The 20,820-nt window shown below is 55.1% G+C and overlaps 8 protein-coding genes across 8 annotated transcripts, besides 5 other annotated features; 2 read left to right on the forward strand and 6 right to left on the reverse strand.

The window, feature by feature from the left end:
* Nucleotides 1-29: 29 nt before the first annotated feature.
* EKO05_0004668 (profilin, required for normal timing of actin polymerization in response to thermal stress) lies at nt 30-750 on the reverse strand (the record flags this gene model as incomplete). Its single annotated transcript, XM_038939340.1, has 5 exons — nt 30-164; nt 282-425; nt 533-617; nt 669-684; nt 738-750. 5 exons carry the CDS (start codon nt 748-750, stop codon nt 30-32), a joined length of 393 nt encoding a protein of 130 aa, XP_038799227.1.
* A 12-nt stretch (nt 751-762) lies between these two features.
* Nucleotides 763-811: a tandem repeat.
* Nucleotides 812-1,643: 832 nt separating this feature from the next.
* Nucleotides 1,644-1,898, forward strand: EKO05_0004669 (uncharacterized protein; the record flags this gene model as incomplete). The annotated part of the gene is made up of 2 exons (XM_059636433.1): nt 1,644-1,712; nt 1,764-1,898. The coding sequence occupies 2 exons, from the start codon at nt 1,644-1,646 to the stop codon at nt 1,896-1,898; spliced, it is 204 nt and encodes a 67-aa protein (XP_059492416.1).
* Nucleotides 1,899-2,466: 568 nt separating this feature from the next.
* Nucleotides 2,467-3,560, forward strand: EKO05_0004670 (uncharacterized protein; the record flags this gene model as incomplete). The annotated part of the gene is made up of 3 exons (XM_059636434.1): nt 2,467-2,757; nt 2,807-2,912; nt 2,959-3,560. 3 exons carry the CDS (start codon nt 2,467-2,469, stop codon nt 3,558-3,560), a joined length of 999 nt encoding a protein of 332 aa, XP_059492417.1.
* Nucleotides 3,262-3,293: a tandem repeat.
* An 819-nt stretch (nt 3,561-4,379) lies between the features above and the next one.
* On the reverse strand, nt 4,380-7,150 carry EKO05_0004671 (Translation initiation factor 3 subunit c; the record flags this gene model as incomplete). The annotated part of the gene is made up of 4 exons (XM_038939349.1): nt 4,380-5,630; nt 5,679-6,051; nt 6,107-6,725; nt 6,829-7,150. 4 exons carry the CDS (start codon nt 7,148-7,150, stop codon nt 4,380-4,382), a joined length of 2,565 nt encoding a protein of 854 aa, XP_038799229.1.
* Nucleotides 4,444-4,505: a tandem repeat.
* Nucleotides 6,414-6,438: a tandem repeat.
* Nucleotides 7,151-8,010: 860 nt separating the features above from the next.
* On the reverse strand, nt 8,011-10,989 carry EKO05_0004672 (Dual-specificity kinase; the record flags this gene model as incomplete). Its single annotated transcript, XM_038939391.1, has 6 exons — nt 8,011-8,795; nt 8,844-9,322; nt 9,370-9,629; nt 9,681-10,040; nt 10,094-10,377; nt 10,449-10,989. The coding sequence occupies 6 exons, from the start codon at nt 10,987-10,989 to the stop codon at nt 8,011-8,013; spliced, it is 2,709 nt and encodes a 902-aa protein (XP_038799230.1).
* Nucleotides 10,990-11,678: 689 nt separating this feature from the next.
* Nucleotides 11,679-11,764: a tandem repeat.
* A 468-nt stretch (nt 11,765-12,232) lies between these two features.
* On the reverse strand, nt 12,233-13,929 carry EKO05_0004673 (Taxifolin 8-monooxygenase; the record flags this gene model as incomplete). Its single annotated transcript, XM_038939535.1, has 3 exons — nt 12,233-12,358; nt 12,411-12,957; nt 13,013-13,929. 3 exons carry the CDS (start codon nt 13,927-13,929, stop codon nt 12,233-12,235), a joined length of 1,590 nt encoding a protein of 529 aa, XP_038799231.1.
* Nucleotides 13,930-14,352: 423 nt separating this feature from the next.
* EKO05_0004674 (uncharacterized protein) lies at nt 14,353-14,535 on the reverse strand (the record flags this gene model as incomplete). The annotated part of the gene is made up of 1 exon (XM_059636435.1): nt 14,353-14,535. The coding sequence occupies one exon, from the start codon at nt 14,533-14,535 to the stop codon at nt 14,353-14,355; it is 183 nt and encodes a 60-aa protein (XP_059492418.1).
* A 790-nt stretch (nt 14,536-15,325) lies between these two features.
* Nucleotides 15,326-19,440, reverse strand: EKO05_0004675 (uncharacterized protein; the record flags this gene model as incomplete). The annotated part of the gene is made up of 3 exons (XM_038939454.1): nt 15,326-16,349; nt 16,406-18,625; nt 18,704-19,440. 3 exons carry the CDS (start codon nt 19,438-19,440, stop codon nt 15,326-15,328), a joined length of 3,981 nt encoding a protein of 1,326 aa, XP_038799232.1.
* Nucleotides 19,441-20,820: the final 1,380 nt, after the last annotated feature.

The raw sequence follows: 20,820 nt of genomic DNA on the forward strand, positions 1-20,820 counted from the left end.
ACAAGTACGAATCGTCGCAAGGAAGCCGCTTAGTATCCGACCTTCTTGAGATACTCGCCCAGCTCGGCGACGCTGTTAAAGGCGTTGGGGGTCTGGATGTCGGCGGGGTGGTGCGCAATCAGCAGCGCCTGGGTTGTCTTGTAGGCCACGATGCCTTCCTTGCCCTATAGCGATTTACATATCAGTGTCTGTGTGTGGGCGAGTATTGCCTACTTCCCATGTGTGTGGAGGGTGGATACGAGCGGTGTGGCACGAGGTGGTGGGTGGGGAGGGCAGCGTACCTTCTTTGCTTTGAGCGAGTCGTCCGAGGCCTCGATGGTCATGTACTTCTCGCCGTTGATCTTGACGCCGTTGGAGATTACGGACTTGGGCTCGCTCTTGTCGCCGAACGAGGCGGCGATGGCGCTCATCTCGGCGGCGGTGAGCTGCTGCTGTCAGCTGGCTGTGGTCTTTGTTGCCTCTGCGGCCCTTGCGCTTTTTCCTCGCCGCCAAGGTGCGAGATTCGAGCGCGCAGTGATGCGGGTGGACGTACGGAGAAGCCTGGGGACGAGGCCCAGGTAGTCTGGCCGGTGGCATCGCAGATGACGGCCTTGTCGATGTTGCCAGTGCCAACGAGGCTGTGGTGGGCGATTAGAGATGTTCTCTGTTCACTGCAGGTAGCTATTCACCTCTGGTCGACGTATGCTAGTGCCGTGGTCAGCTCCAGATCACGTCGAGAGTGCGTCACCGGTGCTCACCTTGCCAGGACATGTTTACGGAGGGGTGGTGTGCGGGCTGCGGGAGCTGGTCTTGGTGTGTGGTGAGGGGCGTGGAGATACTGTCTGCGCTGTCGCAGGAGAAAATCGCAGGGTTGAGGCGAGGTGGATCGGTAAGGGTCTGACTAAGCGGCAGTGAATGTATGCGGTGTGGAAGGGCGGGTGTTGGGTGTTGTCGCGGCGGGTTGGACCGGTGGTGGGGCAAGGTTCAAGAAATGTCACAGACCCCGCAGTGTTGCAACGGGCGACAGAGCAGCTTGTATTGTGTATTGTTATCTCAACACAACGCCATGTTGAGTGCTTGTAGCGATTGCGCCATCATGCAGCGCTCTGTCGAATGAGCAGCTCCCATGGCTTGTCTCGCATCAACTGCCGCAGCTCGCAGCTGCCAAACTCGACGACGCCCTCGACGCACGAGCTTGGCTTGGCTCTATGCGCATTTGCCGCGCCGGTGCCCTGCCTTAGGACTTTGTGGCACAGGAACCGGTCAGTTCACCCACTGATGTGCGTGGCGGTGTCCGTACGTGAGCTGGACATATGACAAAGTGTGTTGTTCCTTGTTGTTTCTGGAGAACAACAATCAAATGTGGATCTTGCGCTGGTAAAGGCTGCCCGGGCTCGTGCTTCACTACCAGTGCGCTCGATCAAGACCATACACCAGGGTGCAAGTATGTCAGTCGTTTAATGCATAGTCCTAGGTAATTCACTCTCTCGTGGCCCCACCTAGCCAAGGTTTTGCCATCGAGATGTTCAACGTCCAAGAACTTAGCTCTGATCTGTAGGCAACAGCGCAGAACAACGATCGTGAGTTGTCCGCTAACCCCCGGTACCGAGCCTCACCACATACTGCTATTAGCCTTTCTGTATCAGTTTGACATCAGCACCAACATGGCCAATCTGATAGCTTCCGTATCCATCGCCATTCGCGGCCGCTACCTATCGAGGGGGGATGAGCGGGTTAGACATCATTTGCCGTATTGAACAGTCTGAAAACTAACCAGACTTGAGTTCTTCGTTCGGGGAGTTGTCTATCAAGTCCCAGATATGCATGACCCTATTTCAGATTCGCGTCTGCTACAGCTGAGGCACGACATCGCACTGTTCATGGAACTGGGTCTAAACACGCTTTTTGTCTGTAGGTAGCTACAGAGTCCTTGGTGGTAGTTCATAGCCAACAGCAAAATACTGGGTCGACAACACCAAAAGACACGGCCAGGCCATGAAGCTGCTTGAAGAAGCTGGGATCTATGTCTTCACCGGTGTTCCTACCCGCTTAAACACCAGATATAATGGAACGTGAGGCAGCTGAGCGAGCGGATGTCGACACCACACAGATGAGTTGGCCTTGGGAGCCGGAGTTCCAGATGCCGGAAACAGTGGTGGATCGGGCAAATCTTGAGGGAGAGGCCAATGGGTGTAGCATGTCGTGTAGTCTATATCTCAGCACCTCACTTTGACATTACGTTTACCTGATGTTACACGCCTGCATAAAGTGTGGTGTACGAGGGGGGCATCGAGTAGGATGGCCTGTGCATACGCTAGTGAGCTCTCTCAAGCTTCCAGCTTCAAGCTTCAAGAAAGTCACTCAGCTTTCACACCTACAGCCTTGTCCACACAACAGTTAACGAACAATCACTTAGGGATACTAGAACCATATAAACGCACTAAACAGCAAAAATCCTCTGCGATGCCATCACGCTCTCCGTCCCCAATGGACCGGTCGCGGTCGCGAACGCGTTCTCAGAGCCCTCGCGACGGTTCGCGCACACAATCACCCAGGCGCTCTCTCTCGGCACAGTCGCGGTCGCCTCGCGGATCCAAGTCCCCTCGTTCGCAGTCCCGCTCACGCACACGCACCCGGTCCCTCACACCTAGGCGCAACGGGCGGAGGAGCAACACACCAGATGACAGGTCAAGGACGCGGTCGCCGAATGCAAGAGGGCGCAGCTATACGCGTAGTCTCACTCCAAGAGATGGCTCTCCTGCACCAAGGAGCGCAAAGGTGAGGATGCAATGGCTGGCTTGTTGGTACGGATGCTAATTCTCCACAGGTTGTAGTCGAGGCACTGACAAGGAACGTCAAAGAAGACCACATCCGCGAGATATTCGGAAAGTACGGAACAATCAGGGACTTGAGAATGCCCATGAACCCAGTTTGTAGGTTGCTGCCACTCTCTTCTACAGGGCTGTACTAACTCAACAGTCAACGTAAACCGAGGAACTGCCTACATCATGTACGAAGAAATCGACGAGGCTGAGCGCGCGATCGCAAAAATGCACGAAGCACAGCTGGATGGCGCAAAAATTCAAGTATCAATCGTTCTACCGCGACGTCGCTTCTCACAGTCACCACCCCCAAGGCGCGGAGGACCGCTACCACGCTTCCAGGACGATCACAATGGGTATGCAGGCGGAGGGCCACCTGGCGCGTACAGACCTCCTCCTATGGGCGGTTACGGGGGCGGAAGAGGGCGCGGACGCTCCCCTTCACCACGAGGAGGCTGGCGAGGAAGGGGAAGAGGGAGAGGCAGAGGAGGACGTGGGGGAGGCGATTTCGGATACCGACCACGTTCGTACTCGAGGTCGAGAAGCAGGTCTCCACGAAGGAGCATGTCACGATCCTCATACAGTCGGTCGCCGTCGAGGACACCGCGCCGCAGAGGAGGTGGTGGAGGCTTTGGCCGGAGAGACTCACCTCCGAGAAGAGGGGGGAGAGGTGGTGGCGGTGGTGGAGGCAGGAGGAGCCCGAGTTACGATTCGTACGATAGCCCACGATCTCGTAGCCGGAGCGGAGAGCGCAGATAGGAAGGAGATACTATCACCAACTAAAATACGAAAGAACGCTACTTTACAGCAATCACAGCATATTGGTGATTTTCGCAATACCCTCTACCGACTACTCTCACACGTATCGGTCTGTACCACGAAAGAGACACGCTCGAATCATCCACTACGACTCAAACTTCCTTTTCCTCTCGCAAGCAAAAGCACCACCAGTAACCATCAACACGCAAGCCAGGTACACCTCACCACCACCCACCCTCTCAACCCCGAGCCGTCACTGAACCACGTCACATCGCAAAACCCCAAATCGTTCCGTATCGGTGAGTCATGGACGATCTCAATCCATATACCCATTGATCATTGTTCTTCGCAGTCTCTCGCTACCGCATCAGCAGCAAGGAGCATGCAGACGAGCGAGCAAGAGCCGTGGTTGATCCGCGTAGAGACACGTCGACGGACAGATGAAAGGGAGCAGCGGTATATACTGGGGACAAGGTGGGAGATGGGAGCGTGGTTGGAGGTGGTTTCGGAGTGAGGGAGAGATTGCACCAGAGGGTCCTCAGGCCAGGCAGGTCGAGGTCGAAAGTGGAAGCTTGAGTGTGAATCGGAGCGTGGAACGAAGAAGATGAGGACCGGAGCAGGAGGTGAAGTTTTCAGCCGCTGTGATTCGTAATCTACTTTGGTGTGCACCGAACAAATCATCTCCGTCTTCACGTTTCATGTTTCGCCTCGTCTCATGTCGAAATTGTCATGCCATTGCATTACCACGGGATGCCAAAAGAGCGACATCCGTCAAACGCCGCCCATGAAAACCTAAACAGCACTCTCCATCCAAGGCTTCTAGGCCTGGATGGCGCGTCCCAAAGCACCGCCTGTGAACTGCTGATTCCTGCCTCCCCTTGGTCCACCGCCGCCTCCACGGCCGCCACGTCCACCACGGCCGCCACCACGACCGCCGCGGCCGCCTTGTCGCTCGAATGCGTGGGCTGTGCCTTGTGTTCTTTGCTCGAGCGTCTTCTCGTTGGACTCGATGAGGCCAGACGCCTTGTCGCTGAGGCTGAGAGCCAGGGTCTGGAGACGGGACAGCTCGACGCCCTTGCGGAAGATGACGGCGCTGTTAACCTGGTCCAGAGCCGCACCAAGCTCCTCGTGCGAGATCATCTTGCTGACGATAGCACTGATCTTACGCTCGCTCAATTCGAACATATCGGCCAGGGTAGAGATGGCCAGTGTGTCGTAGTAGGGCGCGTATGTGAAGAGGTAGGTTCTCAGACCCTCTTCCTGGATCTGCGCGGAGAGCATATCCTTGATCTGCTCAGCGTTGGCCGTGAGTTCCCAGATCTTGATGGAGTTGATGAACTCTGCGGCCTTCTTCCACTCGCCGGCAGACAGGGCCTTGGAGGCCTGCATGACGTGGTCGCGGGTGTTCTCCGGGGGACCAGTGAAGATCTGGCGCTCATGGTATTCTAAGAGACGGCGGTAGGTCTTGCTGATGACGCGCTTCCTGAGGTCAGGCGACGAGCCGAGCTGTGCGAGGAGAGGAATCTCGAGCAACATGGAGCAGGTCAGGTAGACGCACTCAAGCAACTCGAGGTTGATGTGGAGGTGGAAGGGGAGCTGGCGCTGGCGCTCAAGACGTTCCTGCTCGGGTGAGATCTGCGAGTAGCGCTGCATCTGCAGACCCTGTGCAAGAAGCTCCTTCTGCCTGTTGCTGCCGCAGATCTCCTGGAGTGAGGTCTGGGCCTCGTAGACCAGGCCAGCGCGGAAAGCGCAGAGACCAACCTGTACGAGCGAGCGGTTGAAAAGGATCTGGGTGTTGACGTCGAAGTTGCTGATCGTCTCCTGCAAGTGGGACATGAGCATCATGTCACGGGCCTTGTAGTACTGGTCGTGCAGAGCCAAGAAGTAGATCTGGCAAAGCATCGCCCTCGCGCGGATGATACCCTCACTGTGCTTGAAGAGGTATGTGCAGAGTGTTTGGACGAGCGAGGATGTGTCGTTGGAAAGAGAGCGGGGAGTGGTGTCGGAGTCGAGGGTGGATGGGATCGACTCCCACGTCTTGGTCTCCAGAATTTGGACAACAGCCGAAGGCTGCTACTGTTAGCTGCGTGCTTCCAAAATTTATTTGTACGTGCATACCTTGAAGTAAACGTGCTCCAATCGGCGTATGACTACACGGTTGGCGGATTCCTGAGGGACCTCGATACCCTCCCTCTTCTGCAGGCTGTCGACGTAGATCGATGCACGCACAAGCTGAGCATACAACGCACTCTCGTCTCTGAGACGCTCGACGTATTCGGCGGTATGGGGGTCGATGTGCTGAAGAGAGCGGGTAAGCTCATCGTCAAGCCTCTCGACGAAGGAGACAACGCTGCCGGGAATTTTGAAGATCTGACCGTCCTCGATGGTAGGCGTCTTTTCGTCGTCCTCCCACTCCTCGGCGTTTTCAACGACAACAATCTCGTTGCTGTTCTCAAGGATCTGCAGAAGCTTGCCGAACTCTTGGTCAGCCCTAGAAACGGTCAGCAGAGAAGACTTTTTGATTCAAGGATATCGGCGGAACTCACAGCTTCCACTGCTCCTGGTGCATGTGGCTGGCGGTACCTGATGTCAAGTCGAAGCGGGTAGAAATGAGCGTCAGCAGAACGCGGATTCGCTGGTAGTCGTTGACTGCAACGTCGAACAACTTCTCCATTGTGCGGATCTGCTCGAGCTTGTCTGTGTTCTTGCGTCCACGCTGCTCAACAATGGATCGCAGCTGCTTGAGGATGCCCTCTGCCGTGTACTGAACGGCCTTGCCGCCGGCGCCGACGGTAACGAAGCCGTCATCGCCGGCGTCAATGACAGTCTCGGTGCCGAGCTGCGCGATCCTGCTCTTGTCCTTCTTCTTCTTCTCCTTAGGCGCCTGCTCGACGACCTCGACCTCCTTCATGAACTCTTCCTTGTTCTCCCTGTACGAGTCGATGTCGCGCTGGTAGTCGCGGTTGTGCTTCTTGACCTTCTGGCGGATGGCGTTGAAACCACGCTGGTTGATGGCGTTCATCTTCTTGGGGGTGACCTTCTGCTTCTCGTGGGTCTCGAGAACAGTGGTCTCGAGGTCGGCGATGGTCTGGATGTACATCTTGGGGACCTTGCCATCGTTCTGCTTGATCAGGGTGGGGACCAGGCGGTTCAGCTTGTCAAAGTCTGTGTGCGCGCAACGTTAGCATTGTTCACGGTACCCCGCCACCGTGTAGTCGGCAAGCGGTGTTTGCTGCCGCTCCTGCGTTCTTCTCTGGGGGGCACGTACGGTCTGAGATGACGGCCCAGTCGTTGATCCGCTGCGCGTTCTCAATCTGCCTCACGACAGCCTCGAGCTCGTCGAAGCGCTTGTCCTTGGCGCTCTTCAACGGCTTGGTGTCATCTTCGTTGTCGCTCTCGCTGTCGCTGCTGACGTCCTTCAAGAAGCGGTTGGCACCCGTCTCGGAGCCAGACGACGAGTCCGAGTCGCCAGAGTCGTCGTCGGAGTCGACTTCGGAGTCTTCCTGCTCGGATGCCTCATCGTTGGAGTAGAGCTCCTCCTCGCTGGACTCGTCCGAGGAGCTGTCGCTGGCGGCGAAAAAGCGCGACATGGCTGCTGTACTCGAGAGTAGAGGTTGCCGGAGGTTTCGAGGGGTATAGGTGGCGGACGCCGTGGGGTGTGTGGTGAGGCAGCGCGCGTCCTCGACTCACCAGAACGCAGATGCCAAGACTACGGCCACAGTCAAAATTGTGTGGGCGGGGCAGCGCCAACGACCCACTTATCTTCACTGCACTGCAACGCACGCCTGACCCTACTGGCCATGGCTCACTACTGCACCACGACCACGACCACGGAACCGCGTCGCTTTGGAATCCAGTGTTCCCGGGGCACGTACTGCATGCACTCAACATCGCAGTGTGATAATTTATACGAATGCAGTAAAAGTACATGTGTGCCGCCAGCACGCCGTCCGCCGTCTCCTCGCTGCGTGCAACTGTGAAAGACAACAAGAAAGGGAGGGGTCCACGACGTCTCGCCCAGGCACCGACTCGAGATACAAGACTCATACTGCCGCGTGTCATCCAACAGCCTGTCAGCTTACCACCCTCCGGCGTGGCCACCCTAGGCTGCTGAGTCAATCTGGCCGGCCTAGTCATATTTGCTGTCTACTCTGTGCTAACAAGGTCGTGTCTGTTGTACGCAAACATAGTGAACTGTCTCTACACCGCCATGGCGTTGAAATAGAAAAGGCACTGTAAACGTTGTGACGCTAGCAGTCGTGGAAGTCTGCCATGCTAGGCTTCCGACCACGACCTCGCCGCCTTATCGATATGGTGAATGTTTGTCAAGTTGTGTCGACCTTTGAGGCCATGTGCTGATCAAGGCTGCACAATCCAAGCATCTGCATCGCTGCTGACAGCCAATTTGGTATCACAATAGTTGAGATGATGCTCCCTAAAGCTTTTCCCGTCATTGCCAATGGGGTTGTTGCATGAATCCCTCTTCGAGAGTTCGATCTTCCAGATTACGGACAAAGTTCTGGTTCCGCTGGGAGTTGCCTGTACGAGAACCCCTCCGTCTTGCGCTGCTTGCACTTTCTGGAGCACCTTCCGGAGGCGGAGGGTAGTATGCAGGCGACGGCTGTAACCGGACTGGTGCATTTGGATCCAGATGACTCATGACCCTTTGCAGAGCTGGCGGAATACCAGACGGGGTGGCTTGTTGTTGATCCATGGTGGAAGCCCGTTGCCGCCCAGCACGCGTCGTTGCTTGGGCGTACAGGTTCTGGGGTTGAGCATACTGCCGAGGCTGCTGCGGCTGCATTGCTGGTACCTGCTGACCGTACGGCGCTGCTTGCGCGGGATAAGGTGGAGGAGCACCTTGTTGGTTTGGCGCATACATGTTGTTGTACGGGTTCGGTTGAACATGCGGAGGCTGCGCGGCGTACTGACCCATCTGCATGTTTGCGTATGCAGCATTCTGAGCTGCTTGTGCTTGCTGCGCGGCAAGAGCTTGCTGTTGCTGCTGAGCACGCTGCTTCGCCATGCCCTCGAAGCGCTGCTGCTCTTGCACACCAGGGGCTGGTGAGCGGCTCGAACTGGACTTTAAGGTCATCGGAGGCACGAACGGACCGGTGAACTTCGCTTGGGTGATGAAAGGGTGCAGCTTCGCCTGAGCAGGTGTCCATCGTTCGAGAGGATTGAGATTGAGAAGGCCTTGGGCAAAGTCGATGAAAGCGGCCCGGTTAGCCATTTCTATGTAGCATCAGTAATCGCACGAGTGAACCCTGACCCGTCACGTACCTCGCTCGATCTCATTCGGTTTCATGTTCTTCCTCGGCATGGGGTAGTTCCTGATGATGTCCGGCAACGTCGTCGCCGAGAAGTATTTTTTACTGGGCTGCTCCTTTGTGCCGTGCTCCCGCGAGTACTGCTCCATGGGCTTAAGCCGGTAGTTCTTACGTCCGTACTCATCTTGGGTCTTTTCGAAGAATTCACCAGATTGCTTGCCCATTTCCAGCATCCACTGTGGTGCAAGGCCAAGCATCTCCGTGATTCTGGAGACTTGGTTGTACTCAGAAGACCCTGGAAATAGAGGCAGACCAAGGAACAGCTCCACAACAATACAGCCCAGCGACCACATGTCAATCGCCGCAGAGTATGGTAGACCTAGCAGCACTTCGGGTGATCGGTAGAATCGTGACTGGATGTATGTGTAGACAGTCTGTCGCTCGTCGCATGCGGAACCAAAATCGATGATTTTGATGATGGGACTCTCGAGGCTATCTCCAGTTAGCCCTGCAAGACCCTCTCGTGGATACCAACGTACTTTTTCAAGAGAATGTTCTCTGGCTTCAGATCGCAATGTATGAGTTTGGCCTTTCCCAGCAGAGCAAGACCATTGATCAACTGCTGTGCAAAGACACGCACCAGAGTCGTTGACAGTCCGCGAAATTGGTTCTGTTTGATCAGCTCGTAGAGATTGACGCTCAGCAGTTCGAATACCAGGCACAGATGCTGCCTGTGGATGAAGGTGTCTTTCAGTCTCAGGAGGTGGTGGTCGTCGTTCTTGTCCATTTGCTTGTTCAGCTGGGGAAACGGTTAGCATGGCGCACATTGTAGCGTATCATGTGGACATACCAGGTCGAGTACGGACACCTCCATCATACTCTGGTTGAAGTATGCGGTCCTGTTCTTGATGACCTTTACTGCGACCACTTCCTGCGTCTTCAGGTTTTGACATTTGACGACCTGACCAAACGTTCCCTGGCCCAGCACGTCGAGAATGAGGTATCTGTTCTTGTGTCCGGACTCCTCGGAGCCCAATATGTCGTTGACGTAGAGGATGTAGTCACTGTCCTCGTTGTCGTACCCATCGTTTTTGACTCCCTTGCTGGGCTTGGTGAGGACTCGACGCGGGTTGCGGGTGGCCTGGTAGTTGAAGCCGGTGTTGCAAAGTTTATAGGTGGTGGGCAGGTGGCATGTAAGCGCTTGTAGAGGCTGTCCAGGCATGTTGTTAGTACACGACTCGCTAAAACCAGGTCCCAACTCACGCTGATGAAGCCGCCCTCTGGATTCGCACGACGAAACGGAGGCTGGGCGTTGATCTTGGGTTTCAGGTCGGCGGTGCTTGCGCATTTCTCGAACTGAGGCACGGGCCCGTGCCCTGCTGAGGGCAGCTGCGGGGGGTTGGGGTTGGGGTTCGCAGAGGTGCGTGGGGAGCGCTGGTCCCTGTTGTAGACGGCGTTCAACTGCGCGGTCGCAGATTGCGGATAAAAGCTCTCGGGGCTCATGTTGGACTGGATGGGTGGCAGCTGGGGTGCGTTCGGGCGTGATGCTACACAGAGGATGATTAGCGTGCTGGCGCTTACGGCAGAGCAGGGCTCGGCGGTACGAGGCACAACGTACAGGGCGGAGAGTAGTAGCTGTTCGGCGGCGACATGTAAGGGTTGTTGCGCGTGGGGCTCCCTCTGTTGCTGGTGCTCTGGACGTGCGGGGTGAAGCTCGTGTAGTTCTGACCGCCGTGCTGCGAGGTGCTTGGGTAGGGCGAGGTGGGCGACATGTTCATGGGCGAGTACCTGCGAGCGGCGGCGCTCTCCTCCTGCTGCAGGAACTGCTGCGAATGGCGGTGCTGGTGGCCTGGGCGCTGCGTGTTGTACTTGGGCTTGTAGGGGTCGGCGTCCTCCATCGGGACGTCGCCGTCGCCGTCGCCGTCGTTTGCGTTTGCGCTGAAGTCAGGCCCGCGGCTGCTTGGCTGGCTGGGTGACTGCAGCGCTATGGTGCTGGAGCGCGAGGGCGCGGCGGGCGATGCGTACGGGTTCTGCTTGGGTTGCGCAGGCGCGGCGGCGTCTCGCTGAGTGTGTTGTGAGGGGGTCGTCCCAAGTGGAGCATACCGCGCCTGGCGGCTGGCATCCGGCGCTTCGGAGTAGGCAGCCCACTGCTGATCCATGGCGCAGGGCGGCGAGTGCGTGTCGAGACGGTATAGGTGGTGCGAGCAGGGTCGCAAGAGGCAGCCGCTTCAGCTGTGACGCAGTCAATTCGCCCGGTGCATGCCGAATTGCAGTGCTGTGTATGTCGCGGTACCGTGCAGCTGGCTGTGAGGGGCACGGCGCTGCAGCGCGGGCCACAAGAGGATGACAGCACTGGTACGCGAGCACAGGTGCACGCACGCACGCACGCAGACGGGCGGGCAGGCGGGCAGGCGGGCAGGCAGGCGGGCAGGGCGGGCGGGCGAGCGAGCAGGCGGGCAGGGTGCGCGGTGGGATTCGACACGGGCCTGGCTTGCTGGCGATGGGCGCACGTTCAGCGGGGGCTGTTGACGTGCGTGCGAGCCACGAGGATTGCTGGGCGCAGCGGCAGATTCACGCGGTGGCAGCAGCAGCAAGCGGCCGGCCAGGACAGAGGCTGCAGCAGACGGCGACGAGGTAGGTGGGAGGCAGGACAGGAGCAAAAGGAACGTTGCAAAGGATAGGCTCTTGGGTCGGCGTGGAGGTTGGGTTCGTCAACTTTGGCACTGGGCTGCGCTTCCTTGGGCTTGTGATTGGGCTAGTGACATGGACGCAGCTCTCTCCACAACGACGCAACCCTGCTCCCGTTTCATGCTGACGGCAATCATATCATGCTCTACCTATTCTGCCGGACTCGGACGACTCGGACGACTCAGACGACTCAGACGACTCAGACGACTCTGAAGACTCGGACGACTCTGAAGACTCGGACGACTCTGAAGACTCAGCTTGGACTTTGACTGTCTGCAGTACCTATGCCATCGGTCATGTGTGCTTCACACGGCTGTCTTTGCCGCCCGAGCGAGGCTTGTCTGGGGCTGCTTGCGTGTCCAGGGAGCCGTTCTTCCATGGCCCATCTAAGCGCAGACGGCGACGCAGCTGCGAAATGAAGGTCCTTGCTGCACCACCCTAAAATCCACAATCGTAAAGGAACCCACTGCCCAATAGCGCTTACGGCTGGCCAAGTTGCGAGAGATACGTAGACAATGACGTGCAAGTGCAGCGCGTGGGGAGGAGCGTAACGTCCAACTAAGCAAGATGATTGACAAAACAAAATGTGTCTAGAATTCCAGAACATGTTGTCGCAAGCTGCGACTACGCAGAACCATGCTTGATTCGACGAGGTCTTGTTGCGCCGTGGACGCCTTGAACGCAGAGTAACACCCAAATGCGTGTTGCCATGGCTCAAAGCTTAGGAGCCTGAAAGCCACCAAGCACGTCGTTCTTGTCCCACTTAGCCGGCTTCTCGAAAATGGCCCTGACCATCTCCCCACCACGGCAAGCAAGAACAGAAAGCAGAGTATCGCTCAACTACACCAGCATTAGTAACCGAGCCACTGACAACATCAAGCGGTAAACCTACACCATGCGTCGTCTCACAGCAGCCCTGCAACCACACACCGGCATCCTCGCTGACTGCCTTGTTCTCAAAGTTGACCCTGTAGTCTCTCTGCACTGTCCACTTCGCGTCCTTCAGGTCACCACCAGGCATCAAATGCCTAGCATCCTTGAGCAGCGTCTCGTGCAGGTTCCTCAAGTACCCGGTAGCGACAAACACCGCGTCGACATCCAGAATCTGCTTCTCCTCGCCTGCGCCAGGAACCTCGCTGAAGTACAGCGGGCTCTGGTCGCGGACGTGCAGGCGGATGCCATCCTTGACTACCGGGCTGTCTTCCACTGCCGTCACCCGGCGGTACGGCAGGATGTTGTGTGGCCATTGCTGCTCAGCTTCCCGCGAATTGCCGTACTTTATGCGTTGCAGGTAGAGAGTCTCGTAGATGTGTTCGAGGAGGTTGATGCGTACAACACCGTAATTGGTGCCCTTGTCTTCGGTGAGGGTCTGCGCGCGGAGGATGGGGTCGCGGTTGTAGGTTACGTCGGTACGTGAGGGGTTGAAGATTTCGTTGACACTATTGGAATTAGTAAATACCATGTCTGTGAGATGTCCTGGGCTCAAGGGCTTACAAGGGTGAGTCGTCGCTAGGTCGCAGCGCTCCGCCCTTGATGAGAAGGCGCGTCTGTGAGTTAGGGTAGTTTGCGTGCAGGAAGTCGAAGATCTCAGCTGCGCTCTGACCGTTACCAACGACTGCGACCTTGTATGGTGCTTGGTGATCCTTGAGGATCTGCTTGGAAATGTACGAGAACTTCGAAGAATGAACGACCTTGGGGTGGTCCTGCGGGAATGGTGCAGTGATATTGGGTCTTCCACCTGCGGCAACAACTACGTGCTTTGTTCTCCGGGTCTCGATTCTACCAGTCAACAAGTTGCGAGAAATGACCTCGAAGGTGTTGATCTCGCCATTGGCGGACTTCTGGGGGTTGACCTTGACGACCTCCTGGGAGTACGAAACGACCTCGTCGAACCAACTTGCGCACCATCTCATATAGTCTTCGTACTCGACTCGTGCGGGCAGAAATGTATTCAGGTTGGCGAACTCGACCAGGCGGTCCTTCTGGTGCAGGTAGTTGATGAATGTGAACTCGCTGCGTGGATTCCTCATGGTTGCCATGTCCTTCATGAAAGTGATTTGCATCTTTGCGCCGGGCAAAAGCATGCCTGCATGCCATGCGAACTGGGACTGCTTCTCCAGGAAAGCAACCTTGGGTGGCCGGCTTTGCAGCCCGGGGACATCCGACAGCGAGGGATCTGTTCCTTCCAGCGCATCGTGAATAGCGACACCAATAGCCAAAGACGCAGGCCCAAACCCAACGCAGATCAGATCATGTAGTTCGTCTTCTGGAGTATATCGCAGGTTCGATCGGTTTTCAAACGCGGGGAAGTCGCTCTCTTCTAAACCGTTTGTGAAGCCACCAAAAGCTCTCTGGGCAGTCGGTGTAGGTTTGCCAGAGGAGCTGGAGGACATCTCGGCGTGAGAGCTCATGATCGCTGATATGGGTAGCTGCGGGGTTCGAACAAGTCAAACAACTCTGGTGTAAGTCAGTATTGCCTCTTCAGCGCTGCAAGAGCCGCTCAATGGACGGGAAACACAATTCACGAAAAAAAAAACAGAATGAGAGCCTGCTCTCTTTCTTGCAACTATTAAATGTCCACATCTCAAAACGCAGGAGTAGTAATACATCGACGAGAACTGGCTGCTCGTAGAGCGCCCGCCGGTGTGCTTTGAACAGCCAATGACGTCTACATTAAATTTGGAAAGGCGCAACGGGAGGAACATGCCAAACACTCACCCACAACGAAGACGACTGGTAAAGGAAGCAAGCAGCAATCCTTGGTACAACTGACAGACAGAAAGCTTGTGGAACGTACCGTCACCAAACTATTAAGAAAAAGTCGACGGCATCCACTATTTCTGTTCTTGCACCAAGAAGACACCAAGCTCCGCTTCTGCGTCTGAGGAACCCATGTCAATAAAGGACCCTGCAACGCCCGTGAGAGGATCGTTCGATGCCCGCTGGTAGCTAGACTTTTGTGGCCCGTCCAAGATGGCGTACGCAATCCACCTGTCTGAATCGAGGGGCAGCGTCATGGCTCCGAATAGAGATCATCCATCTAATCAGATTCTTCATCCCGGATCTGATAAGAGCGCCGGAGCAAGGACCATGAGGAAATGGCTTGGCACTGATGGGGTCGGTCATGATGCAGGCAAAAAAATTGAGGGTCTCCGCAGCGCTTGCCCTGAATTGCCTGGACTGTGGTGCTGGGCGCTGCGTCACTCGTGGGATGACGGGTGGATAGCAGCTTGGCGGGGAAGTTATCTGATTTGATTTGCTTCATCTAATCTGATGAAATCTCTGCAGCCCGGACATCGGAGTGGGCTCGGGCTTGTTGATGTACTAACACTACACAGCTGCGCATGATGCAAGGTTCGTCGGTTGAGAGTACTAGCTCGGTAATTACGCCGTGGCTGCAGATCCCTAACACACATACTTCATCCTAGCGCCAATGATGCAGACCATGACGAGAGAGGCGTTAGTGTATGTCGCTTTACCTCGTCGTTTTCATGAGGCGCATCAAAGCGTAACTTTGAGGTTTGACATCTTCATCGGGTGAACGCGGGTTGTCCAGTCGCCCAGAGGTCCGTAGTAGCGACGAGTGGTCATAAATTTTAGAACTGATCTCTGCGTTTTGTCGGAGCTTGTGTACAGTATTAGAACAGGCATGGTGTACAGCATGTCAGATTGCTGGCCCAAAAACTCCATCCGGAAGGAGCAAAAGACCGCCGATGTGTAGGGGCCGAAAGAAACGCCGAAGTAGACCATAGTACAACAATGCTCTGAACAGTAAGAAAATGCGAATGTCTGACCCTGAGAACGTGTTCAGTCCAACTCTTGTGCTGCCACCATGCCAGAATACATGCCACCCTCCGCTACGAGCTCGTCGTGTCTACCTTGTTCTACAATCCTTCCAGCATCGAAGACGAAGATTTTGTCCGCATGTTGAACACTCGCAAGCCTGTGGGCTATCATTATGGTCGTACGACCCTTCGATGCGGCTGCAATGGTCCTTCGAATCTCCCTCTCGGTATTCGCGTCTAATTGAGACGTAGCTTCGTCGAGCAGAAGGATTTCTGGGTCTCTCAAAAGAGCGCGTGCTATAGCTAGCCTCTGTCGCTGGCCGCCAGACAATTTCGAGCCATGGGCACCAACTTCCGTGTTATAGCCTTCCGGAAGGCTCATGATGAAGTCGTGAAGTTCACATTTCTTGGCCACAGCCACAATGTCCTCGTCACTAATATCAGCACCAGGTCGTCTACCAAGTCCGATATTGAACTTGACGCTTCCGGGAAACAAGTCGGGTTCTTGTTCGACCAACGCCAACCGGGCTCGGTGGTTTTGCACAGGCTCATTGCGTATGTCGCGTCCGTCCAGGTAGACTTGGCCGGCTGTAGGGTCGAAGAACCTTTCGATGAGGTGAACAGTGCTCGATTTTCCTGCACCAGATCGGCCTACGAATGCTGCATACTCGCCATGTCTGATTTGAAAGGAGACATTGTTCAATGCCGGTACATCCGGCCGCGTCTCGTAATGTAAGCTGACGCCGCGGAACTCAAGCTCTCCTCGCACGCCGAACGTTCCATAGCTGGCCGATGGCCCAGATAGCAAAGAATCCGTGTTTACAGTGGTACCCTCACATGGTGTATCCGAGGACTCGGTGTCTGTAAGAATGGTAGGTCGTTCGTCGTGGAGGGCGAAGACGCTCTGAGCAGCCGTCTTAGCTCGAGTGACTTCTGGGGCCAGACTGAACAGCTGGCCAGCAGCCTGAGCAGAGAAGAGCAATGCAGGCAGTACAATGAAGAAGTCCTTCTGGCTATAGTTACCCTTACGCACTTGCTTAGATCCCCTACACGCAGCTGTCAGTAAACGCTTCAACACTATCTTGAAGCTTGTGACACTTACCACCAATAAGCCAGAGAATACACGTAGTAGGTTACTGATAGCGAGAACGCAAGGAGGATGTTGCCAAACACGGCGAACTTCAGATGCGACTCATACGGCCCGCGGATAGCCTCTCGATATGAGTTGAGGAAGTGGTCCTCGAGACCAAAAGCGGCAACAATCTGCATGGAAGAGGTAGCCTCAGAGGCCAGTGTTGCGGCGTCGTTGTAGGCGTTCTGGTGGTTTTCCTCTGCCATAGCCAGGATGCGAAGACGCACAAAACCCGCAAAGATCATGATCGGAACAGCCGCGAGCAGGACAATGGCAATCTTCCAAGCCACGACATGAGCCAAGATCGTTCCTCCTACGACCGATGTCGTAATCGAGAAGATCGTCCCTAAAATAACTCCAGAGAGTCCGCTGATTGAGCCGCTATCCATGTTGAGTTTAGACATAAGCGCATGATGCGAATGCCCTGGCTTCGAGAACCAGGAGATGTCTTGCTTCAGGATCGTGCGGAACGAAATATCTCGTACGCGAAGGACCAGGTTCTCCGATACTAGGCCAAAAGCCGCACCCCCGGTTCCGTGAGATATCAGCGCTACTACGGATAGGAGGAAGAACAACAGACAGTAGAAGGAGATTCTCGAGGCCAGCTCGCCCGTCTTGGAGGTGTCATTGAGGAGCTCCACCAGGTTACCGAAGATAAAGGCTTCTCCAATGATAACTCCTCCGCTCATGATTGACGCAATCAAACCAATAGCTATCGCTGGTATCTCATACCGACTCAGAGCTAGACATCTAAATATGAGTTGAAGGGCACTTTTGTTCGGGGGTTTCGCTGTTGTGGTAGTGGTTTCGGACGAGGAGTCGCTGACGACTGCATCGGTGTGATTTTGCTCCTTCTGTGAGAGCCGAGGGCTCGAATAGACTGATGAGGCGACAGACGATTGGCCCTTCTTCTCAAATTGCTGGGCTTGGATGAGTTCCGCGTAGATGCCGTTCGCCCTTACCAGAATTTCATGCCGGCCATCTTCCGCTACAGCGCCGTCCTTCAGCACTACAATACGATCGGCGTCCCTGACGGTGGCAAGTCTGTGCGCTATGATGATCGTCGTTCGCCCAGCTTTCGCCGAAGAACGCCTCAGGTTTTCCAGTACAATTGCCTCGCTCGTCGCATCCATTGCACTGGTAAACTCATCAAGGAGCAATACTGAAGGGCGACCCACCAATGCCCTGGCCAATGTGATGCGTTGTTTCTGTCCCCCGGACAACTGTGAATGGGGACCTGAGCCAATCTTTGTGTACATGCCATCCGGCAGACGATCCAGAAACTCGCAGTGGGCTTCGTTAGCAGCTGCTACGCACCTAGTAAAGGCCTCATCTTCAGAAATATCCTCACTCTGTGGCAATCCGTGTTTGATGTTCTCGTAGATTGTACCAGTGAAGAGGACTGGATTCTGGGTGACAAGGGCAACATGTGATCGCAGACTGCGAATGTTGAACGATCTGATGTCTTCGTCACCAATGGTGATTGTGCCAAAAGTGGGATCGTAGAGTCGAAGGAGCAACGATGTGATCGTAGACTTGCCTGAGCCGGAGGGACCTACCAATCCTGTGACCTGCCCGGGCGCAATGCTCAAGTCTACAGCATTCAGGATCTTGACGGTCGGTCTAGCCGGGTAGACAAACGAGACAGCAGAAAACTTGATTTCCTTGGCAAAATGTGATCCGCTGGCCTGCCGCCCTCCAGCATTGTAAACATCAATGTCTGACAACGGATAATCAAGGATTTCGTGGACCGCTTGCCCTGCAGCTGCCGCCATTGCGAAGGTCTGGATGAAGGGACCAAACCTCCCCACGACAAAAGAAGCGTCCAAGATGAGAAAAACAACGGCGTATATGGTACCAGCCTCAGCACTGCCGTTCCGAAGACGGTCACCATACCAGAATGCCAAGGCGTTCGCAGCGTAAGCAACAAAGTAGACGGATCCAAGCATTGTTGCTCCAGCTACACTCTTCTTAATGCCAGCTCGCAGAGCGGCTCGAAGATGGTGAACATGTTCCTCGCTCAGCTTTTTTTGCAGGCCGAATGCCTGCACGATCTGCACAGCTCGAATGGCACTTTCTGCAAGAGAACCGGCCTTCTCTGTGCAGGCTGAGGCTTGCTTGGTAAACTTGGCGACATATTTTGTGCCAAATATAACAACGCAGGCCATCGAAGGGATAACAGTAACGAGCCTTGGAGCATCGTCAGCCACAAATTATATCTTAAGCAATGTCGATCTTACAACGTCAGTTTGCTGGGGATTTACTTACATGAGGCCCGTAAGCTTAGCATTAAGGGTGAAGCCAACGAAAAATGCAGCAACAAAGTACGAGATCGACGCTAGGAACAAGCCTACTTTTTCGGAAGTACCAAGCTGGATAGTTTGCGTCTTTTCTGTAAGAATGCTCGTCATATCGGGCGAAGCAGTGTCGAAGTAGGCCATATCCATTCCAAGTGCGCGATGTAAGAGCTGCTCTCGCGTCTTACGAGACACTCGCTCGCCAACCACAGCCCACGATACAGCCCATACCCATGTGACTATGAAGTAGCACGCCGCAACTATCATGAGAGAGCCCAACAGCGTTCGGAGCTCATCTTGAGGCGGAGGGAAGTTGTTGATAATCCTGCCAAGAATGATGCCGATAAATGGGATGGGCAAGCCCGCCAAGATGGCTGTTACAACCGCCAATGCTAGAATAACTCTTGAACCGAAGTCGTCCAGTGGCCTGTAGAGAGCGAAGTACGACGTTTTGAAAGGGTTCAATCCTAAGATCTGACGGATGAATCTATGACGTATGGCAGTAATGTCTGTCCACGCCTCTGGTTGCACTGCTCCTAGTGAGGGTTCTGCGTGTCTGTCCCATTGCACACTGCGGCGTCCAGAGGCTCGACTGTCGTAGTGGAAGTCGTCAGAGTCAGATTCGCTAAGGAGAGGAGTTGCAGACCCAGTCTCTACAATAGATGCTGGTGCGCGGACAGTCTCGGAGCTCTCTCGGGAGTAAGGCATGATGCGTCTCCGTTCATCGACGTGAAGCTGAATGAAAGACGGGCAATTGAGTCACCCAGTGTTATAAGCGTGGAGCCATATAGATGACTTGAGTCGTACGTGCAAGGCAACAAATGTGCGGAAGGATTTCGCAATGATTGACGGCACGAGCTCACAGCTTGTCTGCATGGCCCGTGTGTACCTTACTAAGCGGGAGCAGCGCTCATGTCGTCAATATTGAAAGTTAAGTACGGACTACATGGAAAGATGATTCTAGGTAGCCTACAAAACTTCTCATACAACACAGGAGTGAGGGTAGCTTGACAGCTGTTATATGCACATGCACAATGCTGGAGGCTGTCACAAGCATGCATCACACGAGTCAACGAGATGTCCAGATTAGAGTTATCAGATCCTGCACACCGGGCCGATTCCTGCATGTGTGCATTATCAGATGAACAACCCGTGGCTCATCAGCGCGTGACTCGGCACGTCCTTTTAATTCGTATCCTTTGTAGGCGCGTGCCTCTTCTCCTCACTTTCCAGCAAGGAGGCTTGCTCCGAAACCGGCTCGAGCTCCGACTGTTCAGCGAACGCCTACGACGCGTCTGCAGCATGCCCAACAGATGCCGTGCGTGGCGTGGGGCGACAGCGTGATGGATTTGAAGAGAAGGGGAAGGCGCCGGCACGTCATTAGAGGCTACCTGCGATTTCGCCCACCAACATGAGCGCAAGCTAACGGGTAGCTGTGGATCTGTTGCGTCCCCTCGCGTTAGATCTTTGCTCAATTTTTCGGTCGCTTCCTTGCCCTCGTTTGCTAGGAAAGTGTTGCTGATCCTACCTTATCAGATCCGTGTTCCCTCCAAGATGTATCACGCTGCTACGCGCTCACCACCGGCGTGCAGAGCATAACACGGCAGACAACGCGCTGAAGCTCTGACAAACTCCAAACCTTTCCATGCTGAGTAGCTTGCGTCTGCGTTTTGGACCCCACTTGCCCGACGCTGCCCAATGCTGCGCTTACCAGGCTCTATCACTCTTGGCGCACCGGCTACCTTTACACATGCAGCGAACTGCACGGGACGTAGACAAGCTTCGACGCGTTTCCACAAAGTGACAGTCTCGCGGGTTCACGTGTGCCACTACCTTACGTATATTCGACAGAAAGGACTGCAACCGTTCCAACCAATCAGTGGCCGGCAGTTTCTCATCACTGTCTTGTCCCCACTGAGGCCGTTAAGTACAAGTCAAGTGTGACAGACAAATAAGACGTCATCTTGTTATACCCTCGTTGTCCAGACTCTACTCGAAATTTGGTTGTGGGGAGGAGGGTTTTACTTCCAGCTTGAGCACGCTGACTCCTGGTACAACTATAAGCTTACATAATACGGATCAAGCAGA

Source organism: Ascochyta rabiei, chromosome 7, assembly GCF_004011695.2.
Source record: "Ascochyta rabiei chromosome 7, complete sequence".
Taxonomy (NCBI): Eukaryota; Fungi; Ascomycota; class Dothideomycetes; order Pleosporales; family Didymellaceae; genus Ascochyta; species Ascochyta rabiei.